The sequence below is a fragment of the Pelodiscus sinensis genome, chromosome 9 (genome assembly GCF_052426305.1).
Source record: "Pelodiscus sinensis isolate ZL-2025 chromosome 9, ASM5242630v1, whole genome shotgun sequence".
NCBI lineage: Eukaryota > Metazoa > Chordata > Testudines > Trionychidae > Pelodiscus > Pelodiscus sinensis.
The window spans coordinates 43247381-43274310 of NC_143060.1; the positions used below are offsets into that span (position 1 = coordinate 43247381).

At 40.1% G+C, this 26930-nt stretch overlaps 1 protein-coding gene across 2 annotated transcripts; it reads left to right on the top strand.

Annotated features, from left to right (window-relative positions):
* Positions 1-800: 800 nt before the first annotated feature.
* On the top strand, positions 801-25591 carry RNPC3 (RNA binding region (RNP1, RRM) containing 3). 2 transcript variants are annotated; one of them, XM_075936629.2, is made up of 15 exons: positions 801-1178; positions 5296-5343; positions 7321-7439; positions 8855-8938; positions 10625-10736; positions 11627-11695; positions 13693-13841; positions 15108-15233; positions 16890-17026; positions 18544-18714; positions 18959-19053; positions 19132-19190; positions 20103-20235; positions 21014-21086; positions 24385-25591. In XM_075936629.2, the coding sequence occupies exons 1-14, from the start codon at positions 990-992 to the stop codon at positions 21071-21073; spliced, it is 1551 nt and encodes a 516-aa protein (XP_075792744.2). In that variant the 5' UTR covers positions 801-989; the 3' UTR covers positions 21074-21086; positions 24385-25591. The 2 variants fall into 2 exon arrangements, with proteins under 2 accessions (XP_075792744.2, XP_075792745.2); XM_075936630.2 differs by having other exon boundaries at positions 25348-25591.
* Positions 25592-26930: the final 1339 nt, after the last annotated feature.

Below are 26930 nucleotides of genomic sequence, written 5' to 3' on the forward strand. Positions count from 1 at the left end.
CACTCACCAGCAGCCAGTGCCCCAAATCTGCTGATGCTCATCTCCTAGAACCTCCTGCACCCCACAAGTTATTTAGCGTTCATGACCCAGCACTAACTCTGCAAATTCAGCAGCTGACGTCCCAGAAATTTGTCTCACACCATCTACCTGTACCCTCAGTCATTGTACCTACAATGATCTGCCACCCTTCAGTAAATGAAAACTCTCCCGATTATTTCTGTGTCTGATGTGCCCAAAGCGTGGGGAGGGAAAGCACATTGCTATGTACTCTGTACCTACGCTAGCTGTTGTAGGCACTCTTGGGACCAATGTCTGCTTGACACACAGGCAGTGATCTAGTGTGTGGCACACAATGCTGCATGTTCACTTCTCCACCTACTGCTTGGAGTCCATCTTGGACCACGTGTGTCCAAGGGGGAGAACCTCGGAATTTAGCTTGAGCCCAGAGTACATTTTTTTTCACAGCCCTGGGGCAGCATAGCCAGGCTGATCTAATTTTGCAGAGCAGGCCGGCGGCGCAGCGAGCGCGCGGCTACACCGGACAACGGACGGAGAACTGCTCCGTGTGGACGCGACCTGGGAGCGAAGCGACTTCTAATCCCCTTTGGACTGAGGAGCCCAGCGCCCGCCCACTGAGCCCGCCACAACCCCAATTGGTTGGGCAGGCGCAGCGCGGGCTGGGGACAAGGGAGCCGAGGCCCAGTCCCGCCCAGGGTCGGTCAGAACCGCAGGGGGGGGGGGGGCAGCCGGGCCTGAGTGCGCGTCCCGCCCACGGCAACGCCCCACCCCCGCGCCCAAACTCTTCCAGCAGAGCAACCGAGGAGCGCGCGCCGAAAGAACCCGGAGCTTAGCGCACAGGTTCTCGCGAGATCTGAATTCCCCGCCCCTCTCCCCGGCAGTTCTCGCGAGCGTTGGGGGGCGGCAGTCCCTGGGTGTCGCGGCCGGGTTCGCGCGGCCTGTCTGACCCCGGATCACCCCCTACCCCCAAGATGGCGGCCACCGGTTCTGAGGAGGACCAGGCAGCGGCAGGGGGAGGGCCCCCGTGCGTGGGGCGGCGGCGCAGCCGGACGCTGCTGGTGCGGCACCTGCCCGCCGACCTGACGGCCGCGGAGAAGGAGGATCTGCTGAGGCACTTCGGGGCCGTGTCCGTGCGGGTCCTGTCCGACCAGGGGCGGCTGGTAGGCAGCGGCCTGGCGGGGTTCTCGAGGGAGGGAGACACCGAGACGGGCGGGGCGGGGCGGGTTAGTGTGAGGTTCCCGTCCGCCGGGGCACTCCCACTTAGCCCTGGCGGCGCCGGAGCTGTGCGGCAAGAGGCTCCGCCCCGCCCGGGGAGCGGAAAAGAGCATCTCCGCCCGCACGCGCGAAGGGAGTCGGGGCGCGGTGCCCGGCCGGGGGTCATGGGTTTGTTCTTGGCCGCACGCTGGGTGTTTGATGCACAGTCAGCTCAGTGTCCGGCTCCATTGCCCCGCCTGGAGACCCGAGTTCCTGGCCCTTCGTATGTAACTTGTACCGCGGGTAGCCACTCTCTTGATAGAGCAGAGGTTTGAACCTGCGTCTCTCACAGCGCAGCGGCGCTAGTCGCTATTCGGGGGCAGCCTCTTAGCCCTCAGATTCTGTCTTGGATTCAACAGAAGTTTCCTTGAAACTGTTACTTTCCCATCAAACATAAAAAGATCTTGAAAAATTCTGACTGACCCTCAGAAATGTCAGTGAGGTACCAGACAGATGCAGGGATGTGTCCACATACAACTTATTTCAAAATTAAGTTTTTGTTGTGACAATGACAAATGGATAATAAAAGATCTGATGAGACCCTAAATCAGGGGTGTCCAAACTTTTTTCAAAGAGGGCCAGATTTGATGAAGTGAACATGCGCGAGGGCCGACCATTTTGCCTGACATTCTTTGAACCATTACAATTAAATGCAAATTAACTATTTTATGCAAAGTTTATTGCAAACGGCATACTTTTCATTTCGTCACATGGATGACAAATCTAAACAGGTGTTAAATCACTCTGCCTTTCATATCTGAAGGCCAGATGAAAAAAAAATCCAGGAAGCTGAAATATATGTCAGGAACATTGTAAAGTACATTACATATTATTGGTAATAAAGGTTGTCTGTCAACTTTTAAGTTCAAAAAATATGAACAGGAACATAACACCAAGTATACATGTCGTGTCCAAATATATTTATAACTGATTTAGACCAACTGACATTAACTGAGATTTTACAATGTATTCATCTCAATACATATGGATTCGTTGGGGGCCATAAAAGATAGATATTGCCAAATTACCTGGGGGGCCGTATTAAACCGGAACACGGGCCGCAATTGGCCCACGGGCCGGACTTTGGACATGCCTGCCCTAAATGATGCACCAGAATTATGCAATATGATTCACATACCTAGGGATGTGAACGACTAGTCAACTATCCAGTAAGTCAGTGTTTCCCAACCAGGGTTCCGCGGAACCCCGGGGTTCCGCAGACCATCGTCTGGGGTTCTGCAAGAAATCTTTCTTTTGATTTGATATTTGAAAAAAAGATTAGATAATACAAAAAAAGACAGGAAAAATGCTCCAATTTTTTTTCTTACAATGTAGGCTGACATATATAACAGCAGTAATTGAATTGCGCTCCCCGCTGTCAACTTTTTCTGGCCTGCAAACGTTTTCATAGGTAGGGGTTCCTCAGGATATGAAACATTATTTTAGGGGTTCCTCCATGGGGAAAAAGGTTGGGAATCACTGCAATAAGTAATTGGATAGTTGACACATCAGTCAACTAGTCGCTTCCCCCCCCCCTTACTGCCTTTATCAGAAAGAGGCAGGGGAGAGGGAGAAGAAGGGGTGCATTAAAGCAACAGAGCCCAAGGTCTGCGGCTTTGAAATGCTGCTTTGAAACGCTGCAGGGAGCATGGGGCCAGCGGAGGTCTGCTTGATTCCCCCACTAGCTCTCTGCTCCCGCAGTGCTTTTGCCTCAAAGTGTAGCAACAGCCCTGGGGTTGTTTCTAAACTTCAAAGGAAAGGCACCCTTATTGACTAATCCAGTAGATTATGCAAATTGCATTGATTAATCCGTTAATCTAAATTTAACATCCCTACCAATGCCCAATACTATTATGAAAGCATTCTGAAAATAACAATATAATTTATTTTTTTTATTGAAATATAGTGGGGTTGGTCTTACGTAGGGATGTTAAAAAAAGATTTATTTGTGTAAACATGTATGTAACTGCTTGCAGGGACCTGGCTTTTAAGTCACCTTCCCATGTGTACTAGCTCTCATCCCATCGTGCTTGCTGCTGCATCTCTATCAGAGGGAGCAGCGCAGGGGTGCAGGCGGCTCCATCAGAGCCGGCTCCTCGCACATACCAGCTGCCTCCTGCTCCCTAGTGTGCCTCTGCTACAGAGACAACAGCGGGGGAAGGAGGCTTGAAATCTGGGTTCCAGCATGTACTGGCTTTCATCTGCCTCACTATCCCCCCTTCCTCTATCAGAGTGCTGGCTCCCACCTGCCCCAGGCACTGCTATCTCTGTGGGACAGAGGCGGGGGAGGGGAAGCTGCATGTAACCATTAGGATTAACCGATGAGCCCAGGCTAACATCTCTAATTTTAAGGGTCATAGGAGTAAAAATAGAGACTCCAATTTGGGGTTAAAAGTTGTCAAGCCCCATTGAACCGAAATTTGAAAATGGCACTTGAAATTTGAAAATATAAAATAAAGGTATTTCAAGCTCTAATTTAGAATTCTATAGACACAAATTCTTATAATGGTGCCAGTGGACAGTTCAGAGCTCCAAGACATACAAGATGCGTGGGTTGCTGGTTAGAGGTGAAAAAGTCAATTTTTTTTTTTTTAATGCAAAATAATTTAAAAGCCTGAACTACTGCAAGCAGGAGTTGTTTTTTAATGTTGGACAGTTCCAGAGTAGAGGGGCTTTATTAAGACTTAGTTTCGGCAATGCCCTGTTATAGTTTGGTCTATCATCTTGAGATATGAATTTTCTTTATTGTTAAACCCTTAATGCTTTTTTACTATAACAGAGTATATTGTTTAAACCTCAGTTTAAATTTTTGTTACTGAAATTAGTATGTAAATAAATAAAGTTAAGTGTGTCTTTTATTGTTTGCGAGATAAGGGTATAAAATGATACCAGCTAATAAAACTTTAGACTGAAGTCTGCTCTATTAATTAAATGATAGATAATTTCAGATTTGGAATCTGAGAAGGCACTTTAGAACAAGTGGCTTAAACTTAGGGAAAAAAAGAGGTAAACCATCCATGCTAGAAAATAAGCAGAAAAACCTCCCAATATCAGAACATGCTATTAGGTGTGATGTGTCCTTTGCAATAGGAAAAGTAGTATTGATAAGAATTATTTTGATGTTCCACCATATGGTACTGTTGACTTTGATTTTATTCATGGGAAAAGTCTGTCAGAAAAGTTTGTCTCATATGCAGTTAGCATGACTTGGAGATGGCTTTGTCATGTTAAACTCTGGCCTTGACAAACTTTCTCAGCATCTGCTTGGCCAAAAAACTAAGCATGCTTTAATTTTACATTGGGGAAGAAGTGAAGATTTGTCAAAACCTTCTACCTCAGTGGTGTGCAACCTTCAGTTGTAGGTCTCATGTAGCCTATCAGTTTTTCTGTGTGCGTTTACGGTAGCTCACAAGCAGGGTTGCTAGAGTATACTGGTTTTTGTCCACATAGTTTTTTCCTAATGGTATTAGTAAAGTGACATGCACATAAAGCAAGGGCACGTGAAGAGTTGTGCATGCTGACTGCACACATTGACTGTGACATCTCTGCGCTCCCTCTTCATCCAGCAAAGTGCTGCTCTAAACACTCCACAAATTTTAGGTAAGCGCAGTTAACAAAAATACCTTATCTCAGGAGACAGTCTTGGAGCACACTGAGATGGGTTCAAGCACGTACTTATATTGCAGAGTAATTATCCCCTCAAAGAACGTATGTTGCCCATCACTGCTCCGTTTTTGCAGAGCTTCATTGCCTTCATGAACAGCATGTGAACCATTACCCTCCCTCTTATTACTTTTTGTGTGCCACGTACTCTTGCCCAAAACATAAGTTTAGTAGGCTAAAACCCAAAAAACATGATACCTGCAAATAATGTATTAACTTCGAGATTTAAATGTAATTTCTAGTGCTAAATCTTTGAAAAATACTTTTAGTCCAAAAGTTTGTGTATATGGTTGTAAGCTCATATATGACATAGCTTTTTTAGATTAGCAGAAGATAAATAATATTTATTTGTTTTTACAGAAACATACTGCCTTTGCTACTTTTCCCAATGACAGTTCAGCTGGAAAGGTTTGTATTGAGCTTTCCATTAAATATTTTAGCAAATTATTTTTCTAAGTCTCTAGTTAACTTTTAATATTTCCTTGATTGTCCAATTGTCCAATATTATGTTTTAGGGGGAAGGATGCAAAACAAATGCTTAAAATATAGTAAAATTGAGTACAAGTATATACATGTTACTAATACTGAAAAAACCCACTGTTATATCTAGGGATATTAGCTATCATGTAATCAAATCGTCGTGTAACCGCATAAAATTTTAGATGTTACACGTCTATTTGATAGTTCCCAGGAGTGGGGTCGGCAGCCAGTGTGCTCCTGGCCTCACTCCTGGGGAGCACCCTGCACTGCTGCCTCTATATCAGTAGGTCCCAGACGGGGCATAAGCAAGGACTGAGCCAGGCTGCTGGCCTGCCTGCTAAAAAATGTACCCGGAGGAAAGGGGGGGGGGGGGGAAATGTGGGTAGTCTGTTGCCTTAACCTGTAAGCGATCGCTTATCAGTTAATTGGTTAATCAACTACACTATTACATCCCTAATCTGAGTTAGGGATGTAAATTAGTAGTCAACTATAGAATTAACTGATAAGCCTAAGCCTTGCCTCTATCAGCAAGGCCAGGCTCTCCTCAGACAGGCTGCTCCACATCCTCTAGAGCAACTTCTGTCTGCGGCGACTGTGGGCCCGTTGCGAACAGAGGCTGGTCCTGTATCGGAGGAAGCAGCATAGGGTGGCAAGCAGCTGGTCTGTGCGGGGAGCTGGTTTTTAATCTAACCCCCCCCCCCCCCGACTGGCTCCTACCTGGCATCCCACACTGCTGCCTCTGATACAGAAACAGCAGCATGGGATGATAGAGGGCTCCCTGGGAATGGGACCGGAGCTCACTGGCTGCTGGCCCCATCACTGGGGGCAATAGAACAGTCAACTAATCACTAAGAATTTACACGGTTAGTCGACTGTTCTATTACCCGCTCTCTAACATCCCTAATCTGAGTCCCTGCCATTTGCAGAGGGAATAAGGGTGACTAATGGAATGGATTGTAAACTTGAAACAGAAAGGGCTAAAAGTTAACTAGGGAATTGTGTATGCTTGCATCTGACTCCCAGGACTTAGAACTTGGATACTGAGTCTCTGCTTAACTAGAGCTCAGACCCTCCACCCTTGCAGAGTTCTAGGAGCCTGGCATTAGTGCAGATGCAGTGTAGACACACAAAAAAGGGGTTAGAACTGAGTATAGGCTCAAGCATGAGCTTATGTTGCAGAGTAGCTCCACCATCAAAGAGCTCTTGAAATGTACATCCTTTATGTCAAATGTTTCTGTGGTGTTCACGACTTTGTTGACATAACTACTAAGAATTGGTGAGAGGTGATTAGCCTGTGAAGTATCAGGCTATTTACACCCTATTTATATCATGATTTTTCAAGTGTTCTATTTTTAATTATTCTATTAATAAATATAGAACATTTAAAATATATAGAGAGAGCAACAGATTAGCTGAATGGATTCTGGCTTAATAATTAAGTTTTGTTACATTATTTAAAGGATAGTTGCAAGTGTTACTAATATTGATATAGCTGCCAGTTTTCCTATTTGATGCCCATATTTTTTAAAAATAGAATACAAAAATCAAGCCGCTTTGTTTATATCTAGTTAAAAATACAGCATGTAATCACAGAAACCTTGATTGTTGATAGCCTTGACTTAGCCCTTCAGAAAATTAATAGAAATTAATGTGTTTGCCTTTCTCTTTCCAAAATCAGCTTCTGCCAGGTTGTGTTTTGGTACACTTCTGTCTGTTCTGTTGTACATAGTAGAAGTTGATGTAAAAATCAGGTTATATTAGAAATGACAGCTGAAGAGCCAGGATGTAAGGAAGAAAAATTGAACCTTTAAAACTGATGAAAACATTAATTTATATTGGAATGTACTTAAATGTTTCTCTTAACGGAATCTATATATTCTTTCTTTTTATTGTGGTTATTTGAAGGCATTATCAAGACTGCATCAGCTGAGACTTTTAGGTCATACTTTAGTTGTTGAATTTGCAAAGGAACAAGACAATGTTCATGTTCTTAGCCAACCTTCTCTTTCAGAAAAAAATAAAAGGTATGTATGTGCATAATACCTTGTTTCCATGTTTAGAGTTTTTTATAAATTTGACCATAACAATGAGAGATGAGAATTTTTAAAATATTCACAATATCTGAATTATTTATTTTCATCACAAAATAAAACATGTCAATTTAAAAACATTAACATATTTGAGTTCAGTTTCTACAGTAAGGGCAAAAGTGTATATCTAGACTGACAGCCCAAATCCTGCCCACATTACTCACTTCAGGTCTAGTTGTGCCATCATTATATATAGAATGGTACCCTAATCCAGTGTTTCTCAAATGATTGGTCTTGACCCACCAGTTGGTCATGGAAAGGTTGTAAATGGGTCACAGGCTGGTGGAGAGGGGAGTCCATGAGGAAGGGGGATGGATTGCCCTGCACTCACTGCACAGTAGCAGGTCTCCTGTACCCTGGAGATGGGTCCAGCTTTCCACTCGGGGCATTGTGACCCGGCATACAGGAATAGAGAGCCAGCCCCCCTTTCGACCTCACCCAGAATTCCTTTGCATTTATCAGGGATTATGGTTTCAGTGCTAGGGCAGAGGCTATTGCTGTGAGTGGTCAATGCCACCTCATGAAGAAAATCTGGAATTTGGCCTGTGATATTTGAGGACACCCCATGAATTTAGCCATGGGTGAGTTTTAAAAGAAGACAAAATGAAGGTGGAAGGACAGGAGTCACCTTAGTCAAAAGTTTGGGAACCTCTGCCCTAATATGTGTGTAGTCCCACTAGAGTCCACTTGCAGAGAAAGTCTCCAGTTCTTCAGGGACCTCCACATGTACTATCCGCTACCCCACACAAAGGCCATATAATAAGGCTGGAACATCTCTCACTTCATTCATTCAGGAGCTATAATTCTCTGTGGGATTTAAACTCGTGCACAGCAGTTTGGTGAAGTTTTCTGGCCCTTTTTTCATTGTGTATTGTCGTACAAACCAAGCCGAATCTGACTATAGCCTCAGTCTTCTGAGGAGCTCTGCATAAATGCCTGGCTCCCTTTCAGGGAGCTTCTTGCAGACTTTGGCCTTAACAATTAATTCATATTATTAAATGGCTTTTAACACTTTGAATATGATATAAAAATGTCTGAGTTCTTGAAATGTATACTTCGTGTGTAGTTATGCTTCAAATTATAAACCTTATTTTTAGTCCCAATCATTCTAAATCTAAGCATATAACCAAGGAGTGTGATAATTTGGGTCTCATTTTATAATATTGTACACAATACTTCATTTCCAAAAAATAATACATTAAGGGGCCAAGTAAACTAACCTACTGTATTTTGGAATAAATTAAGAATGTTACAAGTGAAGCATGTTTCATATTCCTCTACTGAGCATTGGGTATTACATATTTCATAGAGTTTTGCCCAACTTTATGTAATATTAATCTGTTTTTCAGTTCAGAAGAACCAGTGAAAGAAGAGAAAGAAAGGAAAGAGCCAAGCTGTCTTAAAATAGAGAATGGAATTGCTCCCAGCCATGGGTAAATACTAATTCTTTATCTGCTTAACTATTATATTTGTGGCACACAATAGTTAATTTGTCTCCTATTCGGTAAATTCCTGCTTATATTATTAAAACTTTTAAGTATGTAAGTAAAGTACGTGCATGAGTATTGTTGGAGTTGGAGCCTTAATATGTATGTGTAACCTAGGGATGTATGCTTTTAGTTGAGTCAACTACTCAGCCTCCACTCCCTTGCTGCCTCTGTATGACAGGCAGCAGCAAGTGGGGTGGTAGTAGAGGCAGCCACAAGGGAGCCTTTGACCACAGCGAGCTGAGGCTTGCTGCAGGCAGAGGCTGTTCCGGCAGCAGCTTCTATCCATGGCAGTCCAGTCTGGCCCAGGTAGAGGCTGCTCAGCAGCCCCTGTCCATGGCCAGTGCCAGCCACCCGGCTCTTACTACATCTAAAAGGCAAAGCCGCAGTGGGGGTAGCTTGTGGAACGGCGCAAGCCAGGACAGAGCATCTCCCAAATTGTATCAACTACACAGTTAGTCAGTTATCTGCCTCTTAACATCCATAGTGTAACCACACAGAGCATATTTTGGAGCAGAAGCTGTAACTCGCAATTGGAGAGAAGAGAATTCAAAGTTGTCTAAAGACTTCAAGCCCAACTAGTCCAGCAGCCTGTTTCAGGTATTGACCAGTATCAGATACTTCAGAGTAGGGATGTAAGTAACTAGTCAACTGATCACTTCCCCTCTACCACCGTGCTGCCTCTATCAAAGAGAGACAGCAAAGGGGGGAGCAGGATCTGGTGCTGGGGGAGCTGGCTTAAAAGTTCGTTCCCCCCAGCACTGTCTCCATGGGAAGAAGTGGTAGGGGCACAGCAGGGAACTGGCAGCGCTTCTGCCTTTGAAATGTAGCAAGAGCAGGGCTTTTGCTACATTTCAAAAGCAGAAGCGCTGTGTAGAGCCTGGGGCAAGTTGGAGACTCAGTCTCCCATTGGCCCAGCGCTCCCTCCTTTTGAAATGTACAAGACCCAGGGGGCTTTGCTTTTGAAATGTACAAGAGCCCTTTCAGGTCTCTTGTACATTTCAAAAGCAGTGAGCGCAGGGCCAACGGGGGACTGCTTGAGTCCCCCACTGCCTGTGCTCCCCACAGTGCTTCCATCTTTGAGATGTAGCAATAGCCAGCAGCGCTCTTGCTACATTTCAAGTTGGAGGCGCTCTCATCAAATAGTTAATGCAAATTACATCGACTATTTGATTAGTTGATTAATCGAAATTAAACATCCTTATTTCAGAGGAAGGTATTAAACCCTGCAGGAGACAGATGATGGAGTAATTTTATCTGCCTCTTTTTATTAGGACTCATCCTAGTCTCTGGTAATCAAAGAGCCACTTAATCCCTGGAACCTGAAGTTTAATATCCCTTTGATGGCAGGTTTTTGGGTTGTTTTTAATCATTTAAGTGTGATAACTTTGGACAGGAGATCAGTTCTGAAATTCAAGGTTTAGTTCTGTGCTGTATTTTTTTGGCTGAAATATCTGGATTTAATGGAATGCTTTATTCTTTTAACTATAAGTGGCTCTGATTTATTTCAAAATTTATTTCAAAAGTTGTTTTTTTCTTAATTTTACCTCTGGGCTCAGAAAATGTAAGGTTATTTGATATTGCTTCTGATTTACTGATTTTAAAAGTTTCTACAATGTTTATTGTTCTCAGGCTAACATTTCCTATAAACTCTTGCCTGAAATATCTATATCCACCGCCTTCAAGTACAATCCTAGCAAATATAGCAAATGCCTTGGCAAGTGTGCCTAAATTTTATGTACAGGTAAGTGAAGAAAAAGAAAAGCAAAGGAATACCAGTTAAGTGCCAATATTTTCCTTCTTTATTTAAATATTTACTATAGTGATGATTCTGCTACATAGTTAGTGCTGCTGTTTCAGTTATTGTGCATAATTAAGACTTGATTTTTCCAGTGCTATAAGTTAACTTTCTGCTATTAAGTAAGTTGAAATAAATATAGTGAAAATTTAGTTGACAAGAAGTGGGATGTAATTTCTCTAGCATTGAACATTGCACTGGCTAATCTCCTTGTAGTCTGGTTTTGACTCAGGTACCCAGTATTGCAAATTGGCTCATAGTAAATCTTTTGTGTTAATTTTACTTGACACACCTGAAAGTGGTTTAGCATCCTTTGCTTACTCATTAGCGCACATTATAACTTGAGTTTTTATTTTTTCATAGCAAAATACTAACTTCATAAGATAAGCTTAATATTGGGTTAAAATCTTCAACTGGTGTTAACTGGCATAACTCTGACTTCAGTGGAGCTACCCCGATGTGTACCACAAGGGATATCACTCATGATGCTAAGCTACTTTACAATACCAATGCAGGCAGTGAACAATATAAGTGTTAAGTACTAAACAAAATAACTACATTTTGATTATAGTTGAGCTGAGTTTTAAAGGAAACTTCTACTTGAAAATATTTACAAAAAGACACCCTCTTAGTGGAATGGAAACTGAAGATTGAAATAGCTTGTGCTAATAACATTTCTGCATTTAACAAACTTAGCTGTTGTAAAATTCTGTAGATTTTTACTTGTGTTATTTAAAATTGAGTAGAATACTTAAAAAATAATATTAAAGAGTTGGAAAGTAGTGTGCTAATGAACTTCTCTGTTGCTAAAAATAATTGTTACCATTTTTTTTCAGGTGCTGCATCTTATGAATAAAATGAATTTACCTCCACCTTTTGGACCAGTTACTGCTCGACCACCCATGGTAAGAAATTTTATATACAGGTTGGACCTCCCTGGTCCGGCACCCTTGGGACCTGACTAGTCTGGATGAGGGATTTTTCTGGACAAGCGGAGGCCATATCTACTCCCTCCCCCCACTTCCAGCCGCCATCTCTCCTTGCCTATTACACTGGGCTGCCAAGCTGGGGTGGACACTGCATCCCTGTTGTAGTCCCCTGAGGCGCTCTGAGCTCCAGGCTCCACTAAGCAGCCCCACTAGGGCACTCCAGGCTCTGCTGAACAGCCCCACTGCAGCATGCCAGACTCTCAGCCCCTTGAGCAGTTCTGCTGCAGCGTGCCAAGTTCTGGGCCCTGTCGAGCAGCCCCTATGGGGTGCGCCATGCTCCCAGCTCTTCTGGGCAGCCCCATTGTGGGGAACTTGGCTTCTTGCCTTTCAGACCACAGATGTTGCCGGACAAGAGAGCACCGGTTTACAAAGGTTCAACTTGTATTACATTTAATATGTATGCCTTGTCCTAGGAGGTTTATTAGTATTTGCTGCTGATTACACATTTGTGTAGCTATTGGATGTGTTGGCATGGGCACCAAATTGGTGTATGTTTATTTCGGTCATAAGGAAAACTGAATTTTCCAAAAGTACGAGAAGTAAGTCATTGTGTCATGATCTTTTAGTAATATCTTCAGAATATTTCAAAGAATAGTGAAGAGCAGTAACTTGGAAAATGTGATAGAGAAGACAGTATATTGTAGCAGTTATAGGAAATATGAAATTAATTTGACTGCCATTCATGTATTACACTAACAGTAATAACATGAAATGTTCTTTGAGCTGTGCATTTGCAGAGAGTGCTTATGAGATTCAGACAGCTGGTGTGAAATCCACAAGATCACTTGATTTCATCCTAGAATTTAACTTTCATGATGAAAGCAGTTTCTCTGGTGTTACGAAAGGGAAGAGACAAGGAGGACCAGAACCTGTGGCCCCAGTTCGCCAATGTGTCTGGACACCGGGAGCTGGGGCCAGCTCCTCCAGTGGATGTTAAAAGCCCAGAGGGCTTACTCTAAATTATGCCGTTGGCAGGATCAAGCATAGGGAAGCTCAGGTCCAGTGCTTCCCATAGCTTGCTCTGTATACAGCCACCTGCTTTTCCAGGGATTGAATGGGTAAACGTTTAGGAGGTTACATTGTGAATAGTAAATTTAGCATACCAGTGAATTCATCCAGATGTTTGAAGTCCTACCCCATGACTCTAATAGGACAAGATCAAATACTGGAAATGTAATGGACAGGTAAAAATTAGAAACATTTCCAAATATTCAGTGCCTCTAGAGTGCTGAGCAGCTACTAAAGATAGCTGAACATTTTCACTTTCATTGACTTCAGCACTTTATGCAATTGTCCCCATGTTGTTCATCGAAGTGACCATAAGCTTTATAGCAAAGTGCACTTGGAGTCATGTAAATAGACGTGAGGTTATTTTGGTTGGGAAACTGCTGATAATATTCTCTCTAATCAATAACTAATCCTTACTACACTTGTTTTACAGAGGGAAGGAGTTTATAGCTTGTCCAAGGTCACAGATGCAATTCAGCATGATAGCTGAGAATAGAATTTGAGAACACCTGGTTTCCTGTCGTATGCTCAAACTAAGCTCTTTTCTAGTCTATAAAACTAAAAATAGAAAACCAAAATTCCTCTTTGAAGCCAGCTGTTTCTCCTTCCTTAGTTTCTGAAGTGGTCTTTTTAATTCTTCAAATTAAAAATGGGAGTGAAGGGTGGGAGAAAGAAGAGTGTTAAGCATTTTGTTACTGTTTTTGAGTTTGAATTGTCAGATGTAAAATTCTCATAAAACTGGATTTGTCAAGAGTGAGTACATAAATCTCAATAAACATGGTGGGTTTTGAAAAGCTTTCTTTGCCATCTGCCAGTTTTATCATATTTATTTCTGCAGAAGAAAATAAAACATAGTTTTCCAAAGTGAGTGTTAAAATAATTCATGTTTATTTTTCATTGATCAGTATGAAGAATATTTACCTATGCCTGTGCCGCCACCACCTATCCCTCCTCTGCCTCCAGAGGAGCCTCCTTTGCCTGAAGAAGAGGAAGATCAGGTATCTAGCAGAGAAGAATCTGAATATGAAAGTGCCGATGAGGAAGAAAAGGAGAGGTTTGTAATCCAAATCAATAACAAACCATGCTTAAAAAGAGTGCTGTTCTTATAGGTCTCAATCCAGCTAAATCAGACTCTGTGTCTCCTGGCTCATAGAAGCTCCAATTTTGTGACTCAATATCCCCAGCTATTCCAATAGGTAGATGGCCTTTCCAGATGTAAATTTTAAAGAAGCCAAAGTTCTTAGTATGCACTCTAAGGCTGACAGCACTCTTTTGAACGTCAGGCCACATCTAGGCTACATTTTAACTTTTGATCTCTTTTTCGAATAAGGGTTTTTTTCCCCAAAAAATCCACATCCAGAATACTTTCACTTTCAAAAGACCTGCTTTCGAAAAAGCGATCGGAAGAAGATATGCAAATTCCCGTGAAAATTGCATATCCTCTTTCGAAATTAAAACAGACTACACATGCCCTTAGGGCAAAGATGAACTTGACCATATGACTCAAAAATTAACATTACTTATTTCTGTACACTTGTTCTCTCTCTCCTCTCTTCCTCTATCACCTGTTAGGGGAAGACACGTAACAAAATCTAGTGTATGCTCTGGAATTGATATCATCTTTCCATGCATCTGCATACTGATTATTCAGTCCCATTTGTGGGAAAATTAAGAGTCATATACTGAATATGATGCAGGAGGTGCAAAGCTCATTTGCATGTGCTTACCTCTCATAAGTAGCCATGCTACATGCTTTTGATTTTGGATTGCCTCTTTTGTGATATTTGTGAAAGTCTGACTTTCTCCAGTTCTCCATCCCACTATTACCAATGTCCAGGGTTTGGCTAACATGCAAAGCCAGAAATGATTATTCTATGTACTGTGTGGTATTAGGCCTTTAGGGTAGTCTTTAAAAATATTTCTTACTGCTAATCTATTGCTGCCAATCTATGAGTATCTAAAACTCCTTGAAAGAACAAATATTTTTAATACTATGTATAAAGATTTCCTTTTATGAGTCATAATGTACTAATGAAACTTCTGTGTGTCACTTGTAGGTTTACCTTTTTTCACTTTGGTGAATGATTTAGGCAGCTCTTACATCCTTTCTTCATGTCCAAGAACTAGTAAAATTTAATAATCCGTGTTCTCATCAATCAAAATGTTCTGTACTGCTGAATATTCCTAGTATATAATAGAACTGTTCGACACACTTACGTTTCAGAGGTCCTGTTCAGAAATAAGAGGCTACATTTCTAAAATGGCATCTCTAGTTTAAAAACAAAACCAAATTTTGGATTTCTTTGTGCTTCACTTTTAGAATGTCTAAATTGATGGAATTAGCAACCATTCAGCCTAAAAGACCAATAACCACAAAGCCACGTGGTGTGAGAAAAAAGCAAAAGATAAAAAACTTGCTGAATGCTCCCACATCTACTCCTCACAGGTACTGTTTTACTATTATTTGTATTTCTGTAGTACTCATATATTTTACATATAAGGAATAATCCCAAATATTGCCTTACTCAGGATTTATTTTTCTACCTCACCTCTAATACAGAGGCTCCTGCTGAATGATGAAGTTCAGTTGTTACTAAAGCTTTAAACAGCTGGTTCTTGCGGAGCCACGACCCCTCCTTCCCCCACCTTCCCCTCTATCAGAGGAAGCAGCATGAAGAAAGCAGATGGGAACTGGCTTCTCTGCCTTCTCTCCTCCTTGCATGTAAACTGATAACTGCTGAAATTTTCAGTGGTTACATGTTTACCTAAATAAACACATTTTAACATCCCGAGAAGGCATCATTGCAATCATCAGGTCTTGACAAATGGCAGCGAAAGCTGCTCGCCAGCCCTGCACTGCTCATGCGCAAGACCCACATTGTGCATGCGCGCGCCGCAAACAAACGGGGTACCCAGCTGAAATCTACTCGCCACGAGCGAGTAGATTCAATACTTTGTCGAGCCCTGGTGATCATGTAGTCTGATCTGCACATTGCAGGCCACAGAACCTCACCCACCCTCTCCTTTAATAAACATGTACTTTGTGGCTGAAGTCCGCAAATCTTGATTTAAAGATTTTGACCTACAGAGAATCCACCATTTACTCTAGGTCAAACCAGCTAGTGACCAGCTTTCAGTGCAGCAGAAGAAAGTGAACATCACTGTTACCTTTGAGTTTTTGCCAATTTGACTTCAGGCAAAATTTCTTATGGACCCCAAATATGGGATCAGTTAAACCCTGAAGATGTAGTCACACCCCTAGCCAGGCACCTACAGATCTAGTGTCCCATCTCCAACAGTCTTCAAAGGGCTATATGTCATTGGAGACAACCTCATCATAGCACCCCCTTGTAAATTTATGCTCAGTCTAAAAATGTTTCGTTAGTCTTTAAGGTGCTATTAGTCTTTTGTTGTTTTTTGTTTTTTAAGTTTTTCCTGTTTTATTTGAAAACTTGATCTCTAAACTCCAGCCATCTGAAGAAGTGGGTTGTGCCCAGGAAAACTCATGATACCATCTGTATGTTTTGTTAGTCTTTAAAGTGCTACTAGTTGTTGTTTTTTAAGTTTTTAGAAATAATTTGGTTTTTGCCCTGACTTCTCCCTTTGGAAGGCTCTTCTAGAATTTCTTGACTCTTTTCATGGTTAAAAGATTTCATCTACTTTCAAACCTAAGAGTGAAGCTAATTTTTTAAAATGGTATTTCTTTCAATCCTGATTTGTGTAGACACACAAAACAAGCCAAATTTCTTTTCTTTGGCATGCCGTCTTTAAGAGAGTGCATTTGATTATGCTTTATATTATTCCATTTACTGTTCAGACAATTTTTTTAGTATTACTGTATACTAGTAGTTATAAGGTTGTCTCAGATCTTTGTTTTTGCTGTTTACCTACTAAATATGATGTATCACTCATTAACTTAATGTAAATCACTAAATGTTAATAAATCTGAAGTTTAAAATTGCTTTGAAAATAGAAAACTGATGTTCTAATAATAAATATCGTGAACTATAATTGGGAAATATACATATATTTTGTTTAATCATGCCTGTTCCATTGACGAATTACATTTTAAGTAATATTGATATGTTGTTCTTTTAAACAGTAATCTGCACCCTATACTGTCCCCTTCGGATGTGTTTGAGCAACCACAATCTGTAGGCCATAAAAAAATTAAGTTCCAGATTTCTGCAGACATTCCAGCTGTTCTTCAAAAAAGCTTAGAGAGAGAGCAGAATAATGGTAAGAATGCTTATCCTTAAATTCTTCTTGTAATGATTTGCAGTATTTTAAGATGCAATGAACAAGTAAGATATGCTGAGTTGAAGATTTTTATATTCTACTAGCGGTCTTACCCAGAGTTGCTAGAGTCTTTCAGGGCAGGGCCTTGAGGATGTTGCGGGGAGGGTGCAGGAGGCTGGCGGACAGCTGTGTGTGTTCTCTCTTTCCCTCCTAGGAGCCCCCCAGCACACCAGGGGCTTATTGTCTCCCTCTCCCCTCCCAGCACTGCAGCCAAGGGCCAGGAGGATGTAAGGAAAAGTTTGGGGCAGGAAGGCTACTTACACACTCTATCCTGTGAGCACCCTCCCATCAGTGACCACTCTCCTATCATGTCCCTCCAAACTGCAGTCCTTCCATTTGTGTGTTATGGAAAATTGTCCCTTTCTCATCACTTTTGGTTTTCCTGGGACAACCAAACTCTGATCTTGCTTGAAGTTAAGAGAAGAGGATGCTGCATACCAAATTTTGTGGCCTTATAGATATACAGGGGGGGGGGAGGATTCCGTAGATAGTACTGATTAATTTTTTTATATTTATTTAATAGGAGTTTTCCTTCAAGGAATTCAACCCTAAGGTCTGTTCTACTCTTAGATTTTGGGTCAACATAGCTGTGAAACTCAGTGGGTGAAAAATTATGTTGTCCTAAAACCTGCTTTAAACACAGGTTGACGGGGGAAAAAGCTTGATGGAAACAAACTGCCATGAAGGAAAGTAGTGTTCCTGCAGAGATGGAAAAACCTCTTCCATCTCTATAGGCTGCATCTGTGCTACAGCCATAGCAATGTCACTCTGGGCACCATAATGTCCATTCTTCAAACAGTGAACCTGCTGCTCTAAAAATTCACTTCTTTCAGGAATTCTCTTTTATAAGATTTTCAGTTGTAATTCAGAATGCAGGATTCAATGAGATTTTAAGGCTCTAAAATTGCCTCATCAACACAAGATGATGTCTTTCTCATGTGAATTATGTGGGTTTTTTAAACAATATTATAAATTATGCTGAAGACTTTCCATGCGGTAAACAGGCACTTCAAAATACTTAGTGTGTGCTTCAGTCTCTGTTTCAGATTTTTTAAGAGAACAACTTTCCTGTGGTTGTCATTTTTGTGATGCTCCATCGTACAGTTTGCTCATGTTACACATTGTCTTTATAGTGAATTTCCCAATATTACGAAGTTCCTGTAGTAACAGTGTAGCAATGACAAAAGGTGGATCTTGCCGATAGATATTTTCTCCAGCAAAATAAATGATGGAGGTGTATATGAAACAGACATCTTCTGTCAAAATAGGAATTAGGACACTTTGCTTGCAAAAAATCATTGTGTATATACTAAAATTCCTTTCTATCTTGGCTGATATTCAAAAATTGAACCCTTTAAAACTTCAGGATTTGCTAGCTTGCAGCCATCCCTCTTCCCTCTCCTCCCCCTTTTTTTGAATATGAAAACATTTTGTACAATATGTTATTTAACTTTCAGACCTTTATGCAATGACAGAAGAAATAACAACTAACGCAGGATTTGGAAAGATCTTTCCAGCTCCTAGCTCTAATGATAAAGAGGAGACAGAAGAAGAAGAAGATGATGATGAAATACTGTCAGAATTTGTTTCTAGAAGGGAACTGGAAAAGGGCAGACTTTCTAGAGGAGGTATTTTCTCTTGATTATATTGTAACTAATATATACAAATCAATAATTTAAAAATTGATATTTTGCTTAAAATAGGAAATTACGTTACTGTTGCATCGCCTGTAATTTACAATTCATGTTGCAAGATATTTGTTTTTGTTACAATGTATAATTTTTAAGAGGTTTTAAAAAGCTGATGTAAAGTTTTTTGAAGTCATATTATATGCATATTGATTATTTTCCTCTTTTTTCTGTCTTGGTCAAGAAATGGAAAAACTTTCCATTTTTAAAAATTATGAGCCAGGTGATCCAAATTGTAGGATTTACGTGAAGAATTTGTCAAAACAAGTTCAAGAAAAGGTGAGTAAGGCTTGATGAAAATGTTATGTTGTTTTTCTTTGTTTGCTGCCTTTTCTTACACACCCATTTTAATTTCAGGATCTCAAGTTTATTTTTGGACGATATGTTGACTTTCAATCAGAAACTGAACGAATTATGTAAGTTATTTCAGTTCTTCATGGAATTAAGCTATGCAGTAACTTTTAAAGCAATGGTAAAAACTACAGTTGAAATTAGTCATTTTAAGTACCTTTTGTCTGCTTTTAATTTTTGGAAGAAAATCAAATTGGCATGAAAATGTTAATTGTTGAGAGAGAATAGAATTCTTCATATGTAGTTAGCAAATAGTGGAAATGTGGGCTTTTGAAGTTATATTTCAGTACAAAATGCCCAGTTTAAGTAGTTTATCTGGAAGTGGTGTACTTATTAACCCAATATTTTTGACACCTACCACACAAAAATGGAGAGAGACTGGCTAATATTTTTTTAATGCAGTATTTATAATCTATGCAGTATGTACACAACTGCTTTCTACTAAGTGGAGTGGTACATCTTGTTCTAAAGACTGAGCTGTGCCTTTACAACAGAAACCCTAATTCCATTCCTGATGTCACCTGATTGGCCTAAATGTACAGCATTGTAATGACCAGGGCTCGCCAGCCACGCTGTCCGGCGATCTGCGCATGCGCAGATTGCCCAAACCCAGCTCTTCCGGGTTGCAATCTACTTGCCTGTGGCAAGTAGATTGTATTATTTGTCGAGCCCTGGTAATGACTGAAGTTCTAGTTGGCTGTGCATCTGTTAAATGCTTGCTTGTGTATGCAGTATTTGTTGCAATAGGACATCAACTTGCTATTCTGCCTTCTTGATTTTTGACAAATTGCTAATTTATTTTTCTAGGCAAACTATCATCAGTATCTAGTGTTATATCCCTGCCTGTATCAGAATGTGGGCATTGATGCCACTTCCACACCTCGTCTTGCACCTTATGAAATTAATGTCTATTGTAAATTGTGGTGGTGATGGGGCAAAATTTAAACTTTTCCTCCCTCTATCCATTTTATTTCTAGGTTTGATATACGTTTGATGAAAGAAGGTCGCATGAAAGGACAGGCTTTCATTGGCCTTCCTAATGAAAAATCAGCTACTAAAGCTTTGAAAGAAGTAAACGGATACGTTTTGTTTGAAAAACCCATGGTGGTTGTATCCTTTTCCAAATGTTTGCATTTTAGTGGCTTTTAAATTTAGGACAGTTTCAGAAATTCTTGCTGCTTGTCCTGTAAACCCACTGTAATTCATAAATGACTGTAGAGTAGAAATGTATTATTAAAATTCATAAATGACTGTAGAATGGATATTAAATATTAAAATTACAGACAATGTAGTAGTCATGTACTACACATTTGTTTTAATTATAATAATTTAAAACTTGATTAGTTAGACTTTCAATCTGAACAGAAGAGTAAATATTATTTACCTTAACTCATATAAGAAGTCACATGGACTAGAGTAAAGTCAAGTATGTAAGTGTTTGCAGTATCTGGGGTATTATTGTAGAAGATTTTGACTCACTTGTAAATTCTCTTTACAAATCAACAAGCTATTTCTTTTCAAAGTTTATATTCAGATAAAAACATGATGTGTTGTAACAGCTTTAAATTCAAAGATGTTTTTAAAAATAGTTAATATATGCCAATGAAATCATGGATCACACAGAAAATCCAATTTTGAGCTACAAGTAAATGTGATGGTGAAATTTGATTTGAAGAAAGGGTAAGTGTAACTTCATGTGACTGGAGTAAGAGGTAAAGTTGGATTGAGCATGCAAATTACATACATATTACATGTGCATCAGAATATGTTCATTATCCAAGCTTTATTTATCTTCTAGTAAATTGGTATTCCTCCACTAATTTAATTATGACTTCCTGCTAACAATTATCACTTATACTTGGACTTAAAGTCCTTAACAGAAGCTTAGCAATTTGCACGATCTGCTAGACCAAAACAGGATTCCAAAGAAGAGAAAAGAAAAAGATAGAACTATGCTAAAGGTAAGTAGATTTAGTGAGAAAGGAAAGAACATTCAGACATACACAGGCTGTTGTTTTTTAATAATCCATTATTTGAGTGCATTGTGTGTTGGAGGGGGGAGGGTGTTCTAAAAAAGGAAATCTATCACAGGACTGTTGACCCTACAGTTAACTTTGGGGCACAAGGGTGAGAGTAGGATGTTGTCAGTCTAACCCGCAAGGATCATCCTCCTACAGTCCTATATGCCCCAGAAGCAGACACTGCTTCATTGCTGTAATGCATAAATAATACTTGAGAGTTTCCTTTCTGGCATCTTCCAAAAAGTCTTTGCTTTGGTGACACTCTAGTTAGTGGCATTTTTTTAATCCCTTCCCTTTTTTTGGGGGGGAAGGGGGTCTAATTGTTAGTTAATGCTTTAGCTTGTGTAATGTTAAACAAGATTTTGGCCTTTCTGTTAAGGACGTAAAATCCCAGTTAATGGGTTAACCAGTTAAACGTTAGGTTAAGGTAATATTTAACTAATTAACCTTTTAAGCAGTATCTCATGGCTCAAAACTCCCAACCTGTGGGGCTCCCATTCTCAGCCCCGCCTTGGGTCTGGCTGTTGTTTCCTGGCCTCAGCCCTGTGGAGCTGGGGCTGGCTGCCAGAGCTGGAGCAACCGTGTCTGCAGTCAATTGTGCTTAAAAATAGGTTTGTTTGGTTATGGTTTTCTGTAATACCTCTGTCCACACTGCCAATAAAAGCATATTTAACATCATGTTTGAAAAAGTGTTCAAATTTCCTCATACAGTCAAGTCCTTAATTTGCATCTAAGAAAATATCCCTAAATGTTATGATTAATTTGGTTATCTATTGATTTTTTTTAAATGAAGATAACTTCAATGTTGCTGTTTCCAGTGGAATAACAGCACATTTTCTTAAAATTATGCTCAGCTTTACTGTCACTAATAAAGTATTTATTAAAATAGATGTTTTATCATAGATTTCTTGTGTCCATTGAAGGCCAAGCTATATAAATGCCTTTAAGGGTTTTTCTTATGTTTTTGAATTGTTGGTGAAACTCCCTCTGAAACTTATATAATGTGCAATACTGAAATGGTGTGTAATCTGTTTTTGAATAAGATTTGGTCCCACTTGGCAAAGTTAACTTTTAATTTTATCAAATTAAAAACAAATACCATTCACAAATATTTTCTTACATTAGTTGACAAGAAATAAATACAAGTTAGCTAATTTACTCTAAGAGTGATAAAGGCACAAATAAGCTTTGTTTTGAAACTTGTTCCCTTTTGTTTCTTCATAGAATTATTCCATTGTTTTACAGTTATTTTATGTAGTGGGACAAATGCTGAAAAACAATGAAGATACTCTTTGAATGGATGTTGGCAACCTTTAACTCTGAGCACTGAAAAAAACTGTACTGCAATTAAATTCTAGTCTTCCCAATTTATTCTTTGTAAATTAAAATAAGTCACTATTCCTCTTTCTGACTAAACTAACTACAAGTTCCAGTTCACATTCATATTATATAAATAGAAAAATCTAGACCTTGGTTTGATCTCTAATCACATTCTGAACAGTCAATTCACAGTTATTATATTTGTAATGATTAGATTTGCATTAGCAGATTAAAATTAAAAGCCTAATAAAAGGAGTGACAGTCAAAACACCTTCCTTTAACCCAGCCTTTTGTAAGTATCATGGAATACATACAACTTTTGTGTTTATGATTGCCCACTACAGAACTCAAGTAAAGTGGCACAGTGGGTGTGTGAGTTTCAGTATCTTTGAATTGCTTTGCTTTTGGTAAAGAAAAACAAACATGAACCCTAATTTTCTATGGTTGCCATGAGCCAAAATGACTTGATGCAAAATAGTGGTTTCTGTGGTATGAAGTCTGGATCTGCAAGGAACAAAGGCTTAAGAGATTCAGGTTTATAAGTAAATTTTGTAAATAAAATAAAAATACTGTAAAATGTGAATTGTATAGCCAGGAGGGATGTGAATGTGTACTCATGTACACTGTTAACTGATGAGCCTAGGCTCACTGGTTAACTGTCACAGTTACACACCTTTATCAGAGGCAGCAGCAGCCTTGGGGTGGGTGGGGGGGAAGCTGGAAACTGGCTCCCCTTGAGCACTGCTGCTGTTTCCCTTCCCCCCCCCCAACATGTAAACCAGGTAATTGCTGCAAATTTCAGTGGCTATCCATTTACAAAATTACATGCATTTTAACATTCCTAATACCCAGCAAAGTTAAATGGATACACGAATACTATATGGCTACGTCTACATTGGCAAGATTTTGCACAAAAGCAGGTGCTTTTGCGCAAAATCTTGCCACCTGTCCACACTGGCCGTGAGTATTTGCTCAAGAACACTGACGTTCTAATGTACGAAATCAGTGCTTCTTGCGCAAATACTCTGATGCTCCCGCTCAGGGATAAGCCGCGCAAGAGTTCTTGCTCAAGAGGCCAGTGTAGACAGGCAACATTAATTTCTTGCGCAAGAAACCCCTATGGCTAAAATGGCCATCGTAGCTTTCTTGCGCAAGAGAGCATCTACACTGGCACGGATGCTTTTGCGCAAAGGCACATGCCAGTGTAGATGCTCTCTTGCGCAAATGCTTTTAACGGAAAAACTTTTCTGTTAAAAGTATTTGTGCAAAATCATGCCAGTGTAGACGCATCCTATAAGTGTCACTTTATATGGTAATTTGTTAGTGTCAAATTATTTTTTTAAACAGTGAAACGGGCTACGTTTAATTGACAGTAATTCTAAGTATTACTACTTTCTCCTTTAGGAAAGCATGTTAATTACAATGTTTTCATAGAAGATGAAAAATACACAGCTTTGACTTTCATGGGCTGGAATTCCCTTTTCCTGTCACAAATATTTTCATGAACGTTTGGGCACTCAGTTCTGATCTAAATAAAATGCCAACTATATGAGAGAGCAAAATCAGGTAGAAGCTAATGTGTCAAAGGTTACTGGCTCCATAGACTGCATTGGATGGAAGCATAACTTTAAAACAATGGAGTTGATGAAAAACAGAACCCTATATAAAATGCAGACCACTGAATGAATGGGACAGTAAATGTTGGCATTTTCCTAATAGTTCAAGTTGTAAAGAACTTCGTTTGCTTATGTGAATGGAGTCATCATTGGTGCACACGTGAGCTGTCACTAATGTGCAGAGAAGGGATCAAAACAGCTATATTTTATCAAACAGTCTTGTAAGAGATAGTAAAAAAGTTGTGTAAATGCAATACTGAGAATCAAGTAAAATTAAACCACATTCTGCTGTTCTTCTTTAGAAACATTCCTGCGTAAATACTGCAGTAATACTGTCATGCAGAGTGTATCCTTTCTTGTTGTATCCTTTTTTTGTACAGTGTTTCCCATAGCGCTCAAATATCTCAAAGTTCTCATTTGGTGCAGATGCGGGGAGGAATTTACACCTTTTTCATATATACACAATTTTGTAAATCTATTAACATAGGTAAGACACTTAAAAATTATGAAGGGAACTTTTTTTCTGACAAACAGTGAATCAGGTCACTTATTTACTTAAAGGGACACCATGAATGTTCTTAGTTTCAAAATGTGACCATTCCTCCTTGTTCCTTCTGACTCCTTATAATTCATTTTTACGGGCCACATCCTCATCTGGTGTAACCTGGCTTTGTTCCATTGATTTTAGTGGAGCTTTGCTGACTTATATCAGCTGCAGAGCTGGCCCTAGATGTTCTTTTTAATAAATAGCAACTCCACACAGCATGTTTCAGTTTTGATGGGGTGGTTATAAGCAGAAAACAATCCTTGAAGTTGTCTTTTTATCTAATACTTTTATGTATTGACAACTTGTGTCTGAATTTCTGAGAAGCGACCTGAAATTAGTTTTTTTGTAACTTTTCTTAGAACAAAGAACAAAAAAAATCTAGCTGTCTCATGATGAAGTAATGCAGACTGACTGAAGCTAAACTTTATTATTTAGTGCTACCTTTGTTTCCCACTTTCTGGTAGTGTTTTGTGGCTACTAATCTTTATTTTCCTGGGAGGGTGGGGGTTGTACCGTAGCATTCTCTGATTAACCTTCCTTTTTTAATAGTAATATAAACTAATATATATGTGTAGGAAGTTAAATTTAGCTGTCTCATGTATGATTCACTAATTTTTTCTATCTTAAGATTTTCAACTGTCTAGTTAAGCTTCTGACAACAGAACAAAGAAATTTTCCAGTAATGTATACGTTTTAACATGCCTTTATAATGTTCCAGGTTCCTTTTGTGTTCCATCTCTTTCAAGTGTTACCAAGCTATGGGAAGAAGCAATGTGATCATCAGGACTATTGAACAGTGCGTAGTAGCATTTCAAATGTATTTAAAACAAGACTTAATTCTCTTCATTTTTAAAGGTTCCAAATGCTTTTAAACAAATTGTAGCTTATGAGAAGACAGATATATGAAAAATGCATATTCATGTGCTTGTTAAATCTCTAATAAATTATTATTTTCCCTTTCACTTTGCATTCTAACTGCTCTTTTTTGGAGAGGAGATGTTTAACTCTTACAGAAATTCAATACAGGTTACACCTCCATGGTCCAGTACCCTTGGGACCCGACCAGTCTTGGATGAGGGATTTTACCGGACAAGAAGAGGTCATTTCTGGCCTACAGGGCTGCCAGGCTCCTGGCCCCACGGGACAGCCTCGCTGCCTCTCAGTCCTACCAGGCAGTTGTGCTGCTGGATGGCAGTTCAAGGCTGAGGTTCAGCTGTGCTGCCAGGAGGCAGCACCACTTCTGAGCTCTGACCCCTTTGGGGAATTCTGCTAGGTAGCAGTCCCACTGCCAGACAGCCCCACCGCCTCCAGTCCTGCTGGGCATCTGCAGCGCTGGGTGGCAGCCCTACTACCTCCAGCACTGCTGGGAAGCTCTGTTGTCGGGTGGCAGCAGGACTGCCGGGCTCCCGGTTTTGCTGCCACAGAGCATCCCCACTACTGGGCTTCAGTCCCAACTCAGGGCTCCCAGCACAAGCCTTCTGTCGGGACTCTCTGGTCCTGGAACAGCCATGGTCCTGCCAGACCATGAATATTGCCAGATCAGAGAGTCCCAGTTTAGAGAAGTTCAACCTTTACTTAATTATTTTACATCTTTATGCCACAGAGTATTTGTCAGAAGAGACATTCAGAGACTCCATGGTGAAAACTCTTTTTTCTCCTCCTTGAGGATGTTGATATGCTGTCTGAAAGCAAAAATGGGAATAAGAATTGGTTTTAGTGAATCAGGAATTTTTGTTTTGTCTTGAAATCATACAGAACTAATGCCCTGGTTTTGTGCTTGAGGCACATTGCCATCAGCGATTTTGTCATTCACGTGAATGCAAGTTGCTGCTGGCCAATGTCAGTAAAACAAGAACCATATTTGCATGAAGAGGCCTAAGTCCTGATTGAAACCTCTGCACATTACCATAAAATAAATATTACACACTAATAATTTTAAGCAGTGGTAAGCCAAAGGACCATGTAGGCTAGCATTCTTATTCTATTATTGAGTCAGCAGTGCTAAAAAAACCAATGCTTTAGACTATCTAAAAGTATCTTATGTTACTAATTTTTAGAACTATAAAGTGTAGCTAGTTTATATATTACCTGCTAAAACCGTGTGGGAAAGACTATGTAAAAATGCTCTGATAGTGCAATGCAAATATTTTGCATCCCTTAAAATCAGGAATAAGGGATCTTTTGGAAAAGGCTTTATTTTTCTGAAAGATCCCCGTCTAGACTGGTGCTTTTTTCCGGCAAAGTCCCGAGCCGGAAAAAAGCGGCAGCCATGTTTATACAAATGAAGCGGGGGATATTTAA

Bases quoted from the DNA above. Each gene is read 5' to 3' on its own strand.
- RNPC3 (XM_075936629.2), top strand. From the start codon at position 990: ATGGCGGCCACCGGTTCTGAGGAGGACCAGGCAGCGGCAGGGGGAGGG. The intron at 13,842-15,107 runs GTTTGTAATCCA...CTTCACTTTTAG, and splicing joins GATGAGGAAGAAAAGGAGAG to AATGTCTAAATTGATGGAAT. The intron at 19,054-19,131 runs GTGAGTAAGGCT...TTTTAATTTCAG, and splicing joins CAAAACAAGTTCAAGAAAAG to GATCTCAAGTTTATTTTTGG.